Raw genomic sequence first — 13,076 nt, 5'->3', positions numbered from 1 at the left:
GGTACTATTTTTAACATTCTATTATCTGATGAGCATATGAGAAAACCCATTTTCTTTTGACTTTAACACTTATGTTTGTGCAAAACATTCTTTGTTATTTAGTATCTTATTCTCATCAACCCCTCAGAATTCAGGTACAAACACTTTTTACTGAGTCTCAACTTTTCATAACAATGAAGTCATTTGCATATGTTGAATAAAAATCTGTCCTCCTTTTCACTAGGATATAATTGGACAAATTGCACAACGGCGGCCATATCCGGAGGATCATATTTGAGAATACATTCCATTCAATCAGATACGACAAGCCCCTAGTCCCCATTAAGGACACAGATATAACTGATATTTGGAACCAATACCTATAAGCCCTCCTATGCAAATTGTCTGGTATCTGTTGTTGTACATTGTCCCAGCATTACAGGTATTAAGAAAGGTCACTGTCTTGCAGGAAAAGGAGAGATGAATTTGCCCACATTTGTAGGTATACAGGTAAAACCTGGCGAAAACGAATTTCTTGTTTTGTAAATAATAATGATAAAAAGAGCTCTGGAATGATAGGGATTATTAAAATGAAATTCTAGATTCCTACAGAACCTAACTTAATGGCCTTAGAAGTGGTTTAACACTGTCATATGACATGATCTGGCTCTGTATTTGCTGATTATACAAGGAACCTTAAGTGTGCTAATTGACTCTCTTACTGCACCTATGTAAATTAATAAAGCCAAATAACACAAAATCACAATGAGATCAGCCTCTAAATAATCTATAGAAGTTATTTATGATCACAAGAGGAGCCTATTAAATTATTCAAAACTTAGAAATAAGGCAAAAAGTAGATTTCTGGACTCTGTAATATCATGGTAGTGCATTCTTTAACAAGCCCACCTAAGGGTCATCCGACTCTTAGGGGAATATACCTTTGTTTGAATTACTATTTACTATTGATTAGGACCAGACTATGTAAAGTTAGATGTTAACCTGCAGAAAACTGATAAAAGTAGAAATGATTTTTGTCCAGTAGAGAAGCAAGTGATGTTTTTGTGTGTGTGAGGAAGATTAGCCCTGAGCTAACATCTGTTGCCAATCCTCCTCTTTTTGCTGACAAAGACTGGCCCTGGGCTAACATCCGTGCCCATCTTCCTCTACTTTATATGTGGGACGCCTGCCACAGCAGGGCTTGATAAGCTTCCGTGCCTGGGGTTCCGAACCCACGAACCCTGGGCCGTGGAAGTGGAGCATGCGAACTTAACCATTATGCCACCAGGCTGGCCCTGAGATGCAAGCGATCTTTGATAGAGCAGATAACTCTAAAGATATGGCTTTACTGTCACAGAGTATATTAACCAAGTTAATGCACTAGGTTTATATCTAACTAACTTCAGCCTTTCTTTGTTGCACTGACTATATGCATGTCATTTCTCGTTTTTGGAGCAGGTTTTGTCATCCTGCTTGTTCCCTCATTAACATGCTAAATAAAACTTGTACTCATGCTCACTATGTATATGCATAAGAATTATATTTTTGTCATTTTGAGAATTATACTTTCACAAAAGTATTTAAGAAAGCTCCATAGAAATGTTCGTTTTGCTGGAGAAACAGGAACTCAGCTGAGCTTCCAGGAACAACTCCCAGAACTTCTGTATCTATTTTTATTTCATAATCAATCAGATTAACCACTTAATTTTCACAAGTAATCTCAAGAATAATAAATACACTAACAAATAATAATTAACTCACCATCATCAATCCACAATCCAATGAAGAGCAACCAGAATAATCTTCACAAGCAAAACCAATCTCTTTGCTATGAAAAATTACCCAAACATCCGAATCTTTTAAATCACATGCCAACACCACTTCAAACACCTCTGACCACACAGCATGCAAGCAATGAAAGCTCCACAATCAAACCTAAAAATAAAGCCCCCTAGACAACCATATCTGAACCTCAGGTTTCAGGATACTCCTCAGTAGCCATAGTAATAGTATAACTAAACACTGCAAGCACCACCTAAATATGCTAAAATCAAACTATTAATCCTAAAAAATATCCACCAAAATTTATTGCAATAACATATCCAACCCTACCACTTACAATAAGTAAGACTTTTACAAGCCATACATTATGCAACAGATATAACAGCTTTTTCATCTGGAACACACATTTGCCAAACATTATGCCTAACTAATCCAATATATACATTCTACCGGAGCCTCTCTAACTTGTATGTGTCCATTTACGCATGTATGATGGGACCTATATACAGAGCCTACATACACAAAGAAACCTGGAATATCAGAGTGATCTCATTATTTTCACATATGGAAACAGCATTTATAGGCTATGTACTCCTAGGAAAAAAGTATTCTGAGGAGACACAGTAATTACAAATCTACTTTCAGCTATCCCTTATATTAACACTAGTTAATAGAATGCATCTGTGGTGGATAAGTGCATCCTTTTATAATTCTTTACTTTTCACTACTTTTACATGAAAAAGGATCAAATATGTCCTCAGGATTAACATCAAATACAAATAAAATTCCATTTTACCCTTAGTACATAATCAAAAACACCTTAAGATGTTCCTAATTACACAATTACCCGATAAGAGAGCTATTACACAGCTGACCCCTACACCACGCTATCTTTGCTGCCACAGGTGCCAGCAGTACAGATGCCTGCTTTCTGCCCTGCTCAGATGTTTATTTTCAAAATCAAAGTCTCAAATGAGTATGTCTGATTGGTAAAACCTAGGTCACATGGATTTCTCCTAGACATATGATACGCTGGAAAATGTAAGTTGTTTTGTTTAATCTATCTTGAGAAGGCAGGCTTGACTTCTATCAAATGCAAATCTGACCTTTGATTTTACCCACTTTAAAATACCCAGGGTAATTCTAAACTCTCTAACTTGTTATTTAGCATTGCTATAATCTCCTCTCAACATGTTTTCCCCAATTCTTCTCCTAATCTATCTTCCATCTCCTCCCTACTCCTCCCCTCTCTCCTTCTCTCCATCCTTCCCTTCCTCTCTTTCTTTTACACATGTGCACACACACACACCATATCCCCTCTTGCTCCAGTATACTGTAATCTCTGAAACACACCACCATCATTGCCCATGGTTCCCCTTAGGAATGATCTTCCCTCAGCTCAAATGATACATTTGCATGAAGTATTCTCTAATTCTCTCAAGTAGAACCAGTCACTCTTGCCTCAAAATTACACTGTACACAGCACATGCTTTATATTTTACCACACCTTTATCAGCCTATACATCTCCTTCTTCCAGAATCCCCCATCCCCATCCCTCAGACTGAGACAGAAATTGTCTGTCTTGTGTGCTCCTGAGCAACCTGAAATTAACTCTAGTTTAGCACTTATCATAATGTATTGTAATTGCCTGTTTCTTACATTATCCTGTGAACTCCATTAGGGCTGGGTGTGTGTTTATTCACCATTGTATTCCATGTGCCTAGTATCCAATAGATACTCAATAAATATTTGTTGAATGGTAAGAAGAAAGAATCAAGCATAAATATGTTTCCTAGTCTGTCTCATCTATGATTGCAAGTTACCCCAAATGCCCAGGAAAACGCTATATACATGGGAGGCCCACTGTAAAAGTTTATGAAATGCTTGGATAAAAAGGAAATAAATGACAAGAGCAAGTTTGTCTTCAGAATTTCCAGTGAATATAGAAAGAGTAATTACACTGACTGCATTACTAGAAAAATCCTCCTGCCAAAGTTATAGTCTTGTTACAAAACTGGAACAAAATTGTGTGTATGCGTGCCTATCTTCATCTAAAGCCTTTATCTCCAGGAGCTGTTTAGCACATGACCTTGTACAGAAGAGGGATTCATTGAAGGTTTGTTGAGCTGGGGAATGTGTCTTACCTCTGGCTGTACAAACCATCTGCCTGCATTCAGAGCCGACAAGAAATCCCATGTGAAATGAGAAGGGTGTTGGAAGGAGGCGTTTGGCATGACTTTCCGAATATTGGTTGTTCTTCTCAGGTCATGGTCATGCATGAGAAAAGGCACCTCATCATAACTGCAAGCAGAGGGGGACAAGAGGGAAAGGGGTAGATAGGCTGAACTCAGTCCCCTTGGCAGATAGGGTTCTCAGAAAGCCCATCAAAGTCACAAGTCTTACTAAGGCTCCCTACTCCCTCCCAAATCTCAGCAAAGGACTAAGTAGCAGTCATTTACACTTTGATGCTAATATTTTTCTGCTCTAGGGACCAATCTTTTGTGATATATAATAATCATAATAGTGATGGTGAAAGAGTAGCCTCCCTATCCAGGGGCTTTCTGACATCAAGAAAACAATAGGTACAGCAGTGACCTGAGAGTAAGATGAGTGGGGTGAGGATGGGGCAAGGCCCTGAGGTCCCCAGAACCATACTAAGCAGGCATTCACACAATCTTTCCGTGTTTTTCTGACCCATTTCCCAGCTAGGCACCCGCTGTGAGTATTTCTGGTCCTAGACCCTTCACTCAGATGGTCTCATTAGAAAAGTTCCTGGATCTGTTATCTGCTGTTTGCCTTGAAGAAGCTCTGCTTTTATAAAAATCTCACTTCCTTTCTCATTAAAATACCTATGAGGAGAACTCTCTAATGGCCATGAGGGAGACTTAGCCTCCTGCCCATAAATAACTAGAAAACTGGACAAAATGAGATAATTTTTTTCAGCCAATGGATAACAGGAAGCACAGTATGATGATCTCTGAGAAAAGGCAAACAAATGAAATAAGCTCTACCATTACCACAGCTTCCTTCTTGCAGGTGAATACTAGACTGTGGCAGGGGGCTGGGTAACCTAAAAGGAACTCAGCTATTGTGCTGAAATGAAGAGACAGAGAGGAGATTAAGGAGAGGTCAAGACAGCTAAAATTTGTGGGCTTGAGTCCCATAGAGGATGGAGCTATGCAGGGGGAAAAAAAAAAGAGTTCCAGAAAAATAAGTACAGAGGTCCCTTGAGTGTATGGCTAAATATCAATCTGTACAATGTGCAGAGAAAACTCTATAAAGCTTGCCAAGAACAACTTTCAAGAAAAGAAAAATTACCAGAAAGTTCTAAGACAAACAATTTGCAGAGCTCACAGAGGAGTGTGAATCATTCAAGTTCCATCCATGGAGAGTGGAGAGACCTCAATCATTACATGGACATTGTTTAGAGACTCCAGAGGGCTATGCCTTAGAAATGAGGATAATTTAGAACTAGAGTGACTTTAGAGCCTCCATAAAAGAACTTAAAAACAATCCTCCAAAGGATCAAACTAATCTGCAAGTAACTTAATTGCCTGCTAGAGAAAGTCCAAAATTCTTTAAAGGAATACAACAAAATATACCACCCAGCACGGTAAAATCACAATGTCCAGCATGTAACCAAAATTTACCAGACATGTAAAGAAGCAGGAAAATGTAACCATAATTGGGAGAAATTACTCAATAAGGACAAACTCAAAAATGAAAGACATGATATAATTAGTAAACAAGGGTATTAAACCATGTGAAAGAAAAATATAGATGATGTATATAAGAGATGTAAAGGAAAACATAAGCATAATGAAGACATAACTGTAAGATATAAAAAAGAAACAAATGGAAATTATAGAGTGGAAAAAATATAATAACTGAAATAAAATTTTCACTGGATAAAAAAACAGCAGATTAGATACTACTGATTATGTAAAGATCAGTGCATTTGAGGATGTAGCGATTGAATCTGGATTATCCAAATGACATGTGAGACAATATCAAGAAGTATTTTATATGTGTGACTGGAGTCCTAAAAAGAGGGGGAATAGACTAAAATCTGATGAAATAAAAGTAAAAAAATCTTCAAAATTTCATGAAAATTATGCATCAACAGATCTAAGAATCTTAATGAATACCGAGAAAGATAGATATAAGAGTATACAACCACATGCACACATTCCACATTTAGGATTATTATAACCAAATTGGTGAAAAACTGAGGAGGAAAAGAAAACTGTAAAAGTAGCCAGAGGGGAAAAAAAGACATATTTAGAGAGAAATAAAGATAAGCATACAGCAGAATTCTCATCAAAAAAAAAAAAATCTGACAGAAAACAATGAAACGACATATCTTAAGTGGTGAAGGAAAACAACAGTCAACTTAAAATTCTTCATAAATGAAAGGAAGAAGAGAAGATTTGGGGAAGATGGCAGAGTAGGAAATACCAGAATCTGTCTCCCCACCTAGACAGCAAACAACCGCACTGGCAGGCTCTGTCTGATGTAACTGTTTTGGAACTCTGGAGTATATTAAAGGCTTGCAACTTCCAGGTGAAGACTTGGACATAAATTGGGGTTAATTTTGGTCAATTTCAGCTCTCAGCACAGTAACACTACCCCATCCCCCACCCCCAGCCACATGGCAAGCAACTGTTCACAGGTTCCTGGAGTAGCTTGTACAGCAGCTGGTGAGAGGTAGGGTGGCAAAAAGGACACTGTACTCCAAATATAGGGCTTTGTGCACTGATTGCTGCTTCTTGTCAAAGAAAAGCAGAGAGGTGAGCAACTATTGTTGTTGCACCTCTCCCATTGTTGCAAAGCCCTCCCTCTCTGGCCAAAGTGACTTCCAGGGGATTTAAAGGGCCATAACCCTTTTTTACCCCCTTCATTTTTCTCCTTTTCCCCTTTTGGAAGTCCGACATTAAAGACTAGCACATTAAAAACAGATTCATATACAGGGAAAATTAGAAAATGACTGTGCATGCCCAAGAAAAGGATCATAAAAACCTGAGAAGACCTTAAGTTTACACCTCAGGCTGACTCATGGCACAGAGATATCCTACAACAACAACAACAACAAAAAACAGCAAACCCTGGGGTAGGGGGAGAATCTGATTTCCAGGGTTACCATATTATTAGATGCTGTGAATGAAACCAGGACCCCTCTCCTGGGTCTAACAGGTGAATCTAGCAAGCAAACTCCAAAGGCTTAAAGTGAGTACAATAAAAATCTATGCTGTACTGTGAAGCAGCCACGCAGGCTATCTTAAGCCTGTGTTAGGATGACTTTGCAACCGCATACTTCATGACTGAAGACACCAGCTGGATAGATCCACAACAAGAAAAGATAAAGAGTACCTCACTCCCACATTTCCCAGCCACATTTCTTAGAGATTGAGGTAGAGACCCTGGTCCTTGCCTCCCTTCACACATAGGTAATACCAACACTCCAAGCCCTGTGTGATGAATAACCAAAAAGTTCTTGTTTATGTTATTTTTGAAGTATATGGATATTAGAAGTGTAAGCCCTTTTCTGCACATACACTGCTATGTTAAAAAAAAAAAAAGTATATAAACTATACTCAGATCTGTAGACCTCAGAGCAGTTCCTCAGAAATACTCTGTTGGACTGTTTCCTGGGATTCAAATTCTTCACTCTGATTATCGAATAAACTCCTTTAATTAACCTTTACCCAGACTCTCTATTTCAGTCTACAACACAAATGTCCAGTTTTCAACAAAAAAAAACCCACAAGGCGTACAAAGAAACAGGAGAGTATGGCCCATTCAAAGGAAAACAATAAATCAACAGAAACTGTCCCTGAAAAAGAGCTGATGGCATATATACTAGACAAATCATCCTAAAGATATTCAAAGAACTAAAGGAAGGTGTGGATAAAGTAAAAAAAAAAATGTATGAACAAAATGGAAATATTAATAAAGAGATAAAAAACCCAAATAGAAATTCTGGAGCTGAAAAGTACAATAACTAAAATGAAAAACTGACTGGAGGGATTCAAAAGCAGATTTAAGCAGGCAGAATAAAGAATCAGTGAACTTGAATATATGACAATAGAAGTTATTAAGTCTGAGGAACAGTAAGAAAAAAGATTGTAGAAAAGTGAACAGAATCTAAGGGATACCCTGACACCAAAGCCAGGCAAACACACTACAAGAAAAGAAAAACACAGACCAATATCCCTTATTAACATTGATGCAAAAATACTCAATAAAACACTAGCAAATAGATTTCAGTAGTGTATTAAGAAGATTATACACCATGACCAAGTGGAATTTATTCCTGGAATGCAAGGATAATTCAACATACCAAAATCCATCAATGTAATACACAACATTAACAGAATGAAGGAGGAAAAAAACCCACACTATCGTCTCAATTGAAACACCATTTCATGATAAATATACTCAACAAACTAGGAATAGAAGGAAACTATCCCAAAATAATGAAAGACACACATGAAAAACCCACAATGAACATCATATTCAATGGTGAAAGACTGAAAGCTTTTCCTCTAAGATTAGGAACAAGGCAAGGAGGTCTGCTTTCACTACTTTTATTCATAGTAGTACTGGAAGTTCTAGCCAGAGCAATTAGGCAACATAGAGAAACAAAACGGATTCAAATTGGAAAGGAAGAAATAACACTACCTCTGTTTTCAGATGATAGGATCTTATACGTAGAAAACCCTAAAGATTCCACAAAAAAACAGAACTAATAAATGAATTCAGCAAAGTAGCAGGATAGAAAATCAACACACAAACATCAGTTGCATTTCTATACGCTAACAATGGGCACTCTGAAAAGGAAATTACAAAAATAATTCTATTTATAATAGCATTAAAAAGAATAAAATGCTTAAGAATTAACTTAACCAAGGAGGTGAAAGACTTATACAATGAAAACTAGAATACACTGCTGAAAGAAATTAAAGACGACATAAATAAACGGAAACACATCTCATGTTCATGGATTGTGAAAATGTCAATACTACTTAAAGTAATCTACAGATTCAATGCAGTCCCTATCAAAATCCCAATGACTTTTTTAAGAAACAGAAAAACCCATCCTAAAATTCATATGGAATCTCAAGGGATCCTGAATAGCCAAAACAATCTTGAAAAAGACGAACAAAACTGGAGGACTCACACTTCCAGATTTCAAAATTTACTACAAAGCGATAGGAATCAAAACAGTATGATACTGGCAGAAAGACGGAAAAATAGACCAATAGAATAGAGAGCCCAGAAATAAATCATCACACATACGGTCAAGTTTGTACAAAAGTGCCAAGACCAGTCAACAGGAAAAGGAAAATTGCTTCAACAAATGGTGTTGTAAGACTGAATATTCACAGGAAAAGAATGAAGTTGGACCTTTACCTAATACCATATACAAAAATTAACTCAAAATGGATCAAAGACCGAAATGCAAGAACCAAAATAATAAAACTCTTAGAAGAAAACATAGGGGGACATCTTCATGACTTTAGATTTGGTAATGATTTCTTGGATGACAACAAAGGCACAGGTAATCAAAGAAAAAACAGACATTGGCCTTCATGAAAATTTAAAAATTTTGTGCATCAAAAGACACTATCAAAGGAGTAAAAAGGCAACCCACAGAATGGGAGAAAATATTTGCAAATCATACATCTGATAAAGGATTAATATCCAGAATATATAGAGAACACCTAAATTTCAACAACAAAAAAAAAACCCAATTCAAAAATAAGCAAAAGACTTGAATAGACATTTCTCCAAAGAAGATTATGAATGACTAATAATGAAAAGATGCTCAACATCACTAATCACTAGGGAAATGCAAATAAAAACTACAATGAGATACCACCTCATACCCATTAGGATGGCTACTATCAAAAAAACAGAAAACAAGTGTTGGTGAGGATGTGGAGAAATTGGAACCCTATGCATTGTTGGTGGGAACATAAGATGGTACAGCCACTGTGGAAAACAGTATGGCGGTTCCTCAAAAAATTAAAAATAGAATTACCACATGATCCAGCAATTCCACTTCTGGGTATACACCCAAAAGAATTGAAAGCAGGGTCTTGAGGAGATATTTACACACCAATGTTCATAATAGCATTATTCACTATAGCTAAAATGTGGAAGCAACACAAGTGTCCATTAACTGACGAATGGATAAGCAAAATGTGGTGTATATGTACAATGGAATATTATTCATCCTTTTTAGGATGGAAATTCTGCAAAATACTATAATATGAACAAACCTTGAGGACTTTATCCTAAGTGACATAAGCCAGTCACAAAAAGACAATACTGTATGATTCCACTTATATGAATTACCCAGAGTAGTTAAAATCATAGAGACAGAAAATAGAATGGGGTTGCCAGGAGCTGGAGAGAGAAAGGAATGGGGAGTTAGTGTTCAATGCATATAGAGTTTCAGTTTTACAAGATGAAAAGAGTTATGGAGATGGATGGTTGAAGGTTGCACATTATAATAAATATATATAAGACCACTGAACTACACATTTAAAAATTGTTAACATGGTAAATTTTATTTTTTGTATTTTACAATTTTTTTTTTAATTGAAAAGAAAAAAGGCCACCACAAAATACAGTTATGCATCACTTAACGACAGGGATGCATTCCGAGAAATGTGTCATTAGGTGATTTTGTTGTTGTGCAAACATCATAGAATGTACTTAGACAAACCTAGATGGTATAGCCTACCACACACCTAGGCTATATGGTACTAAATCTTATGGGACCACCATTATATATGCAGTCCATCGTTAACTGAAATGTCATTATCTGGCTCATGATTGTACTCACTTGGGAAAGCAACCCAGATGACATATTATTTTCTTGGTAAATAAGTACATTTCAATGTGGGAAGATGAAGAATTAAATATATTTATGTTTAAAACAATCATACCTATATTATTAATATTCATGCTTAAGGATTCTTTGGGTAAATTTGCAGGACATGTTTAGGAGAATTGGGCATAGGTTACCTTTGTAATTCCAATTTAAAATATGAAATTGAGTCATCCAGATTGTGATTATAAGTTCAAATCTCACTACATTTATAAAAGGATTTGAAAGACATAAGAGCATTTAAGGTTTACATAGTTAAACATTTAATGTATTAGATTTATAAGAACTACTTAAGCATTCCGAAAAGATTCGTCAGACAACTACAGTACTGAAAAAAGAAAATATATTAAATGTGTAACTGCAGTTTAAAAAATCTAAAGTATTATAACTAAAATGGGATTAGGATTAGGTATTAATCAAAAGTTCTCAAAAGTGATGGTTAAAATGTTAGACCTACAAATGGAATAAGGTTTATAAGCTAAATTTAAAAGCTTAAGTAAGAAGGAGGATTCTGAATTTAATAAACTGAATACTTACTTTGATTTCAACCAAAGTAAAATGCTTCTGGCATACAAAAATCACCTCAAGGCACAAAATAAACTTATGTTTAACAAAAAAAAAAAAAAGAAGAGAAAATGAAAATGTTTTCATACAAAGAGAGGATAATTCATTTATAGCAGACCTGCACTATAAAAAAAATTAAAAGATGTTCTTAGGCAAAAAGTAGACACCAGTTGGAAACTTAGATCTGCACAAAAAAATGAAGAGTACCAGAAATGATAAATATTTAAAATTTTTCTCTCAAGTTTTAATTTTTAAAAATATTATTGACTATTTAAAACAAAAATTAATAATGTATTCTGAGATTCCTGACATTAACAGGGAGATGTAAAAGGGAAGTATACTGTTAAAAGACATGTATTTTACACAAAAAGTATATATTTAAAGAAGAGGTGATAGGTTAAAGTTCATATTGTATGGGCTTGCCCGGTGGCGCAAGCAGTTAAGCGCGCGCGCTCCGCTGCGGCGGCCCAGGGTTCGCCGGTTCGGATCCCGGGTGCGCACTGACGCACTGCTTGGCAAGCCATGCTGTGGCGGCGTCCCATATAAGGTGCAGGAAGATGGGCATGGATGTTAGCCCAGGGCTAGTCTTCCTCAGCAGAAAAAGAGGAGGATTAGCAGATGTTAGCACAGGGCTGGTCTCCTCACACAAAAAAAAATAAATAAAAAATAAAGTTCATATTGTAACTCTAGCACAACCACTAAAACAAAAGAGGTACAGCTAATAAGCTAACAGTGGAGATAAAGTCCTAAAAAATACTCCATTAATCTAAAAGGAGTCAGGAAACGAGAAAACAAATAGCAAAACAGTAGCGCACTCACCTCAGGTGTAAAATTTAAGGGAGGTGCCAAAAAATTCAGTAATCAAGATAAATACTATTTTAATGCAATATTTTTATACATCTAAATTAATGTAAAAATCCATAGTAAACAAAATATTAAATTTTAAATATAGACAGGATTAGTATTACTGATTTTTCCTTTTGCCATGACTTGATATGACTTGGCATGGCAGATCCTTATTGAAATAGCTCACATTTTGTTCATGATGGATGTTAAAGGGTAAACAATACAGAAAGAACTTACTGATCTCTCTCTCTCTGTCTCTCTGTCTCTCTCTCTGTCTCTCTCTCACACACACACACACACACACACACACACACACACATGCTGGGTACAACATTTATATTTATTTCCCTTAAAAAGCTAAGTAAAGACTGAGTTGGTGGGGAAGGAATGGGGCAATAGGCCCACACAAACTTATTGGGATCTTGCAGTCTCTCTGCCTCAGTGTCCACTGACACACAGTGACTGCTAGCAAGATTTCTCCTTTTGGCTACAAGGAGGTCAGCATTGCTTCAGAAAACATAAACCTCATGGTAACCACTAAAAAAATCAGAGCAGGGGGGCCGGCCCGGTGGCGCAAGCGGTTAAGTGCGCGCGCTCCGCTGCGGCGGCCCGGGGTTCGCTGGTTCGGATCCCGGGCGCGCACCGACGCACTGCTTGGCAAAGCCATGCTGTGGCGGCGTCCCATATAAAGTGGAGGAAGATGGGCACAGATGTTAGCCCAGGGCCGTCTTCCTCAGCAAAAAAAGAGGAGGATTGGCAGATGTTAGCACAGGGCTGATCTCCTCACCAAAAAAAAAAAAAAAAAAAAAATCAGAGCAGGGCCACAAATCATAAATAAAGAGAAAACTGAGAAAACCATCACAGAAAACCACCAAACTGAAATGGCAGTCATAAATACAAGGGGAAACTATGGAAATATAGAACAACCAGAAAACAAGAGACAAATGGCAGTATTAAGCCCTCATACATCAATAATCACTCTAAATGTAAATGGTTGAGTTCTCC

The 13,076-nt window shown here is 36.8% G+C and overlaps 1 protein-coding gene across 4 annotated transcripts in view; it reads right to left on the bottom strand.

The window, feature by feature from the left end:
- The window catches only part of GDPD4 (glycerophosphodiester phosphodiesterase domain containing 4), a 116,420-nt gene that overhangs the window by 59,475 nt on the left and 43,869 nt on the right, over positions 1-13,076 (bottom strand). For all 4 annotated transcript variants that reach the window (XM_058545545.1, XM_058545544.1, XM_058545542.1 and 1 more), the window contains one exon: positions 3,907-4,063. In XM_058545545.1, coding sequence (XP_058401528.1) covers positions 3,907-4,063 — 157 coding nt within the window. The remainder of the gene's footprint in view (positions 1-3,906; positions 4,064-13,076) is intronic.

Source organism: Diceros bicornis, chromosome 7 (assembly GCF_020826845.1).
Source record: "Diceros bicornis minor isolate mBicDic1 chromosome 7, mDicBic1.mat.cur, whole genome shotgun sequence".
NCBI classification, from domain to species: domain Eukaryota; kingdom Metazoa; phylum Chordata; class Mammalia; order Perissodactyla; family Rhinocerotidae; genus Diceros; species Diceros bicornis.
This window is presented reverse-complemented; position numbering and strand designations above follow the sequence as displayed.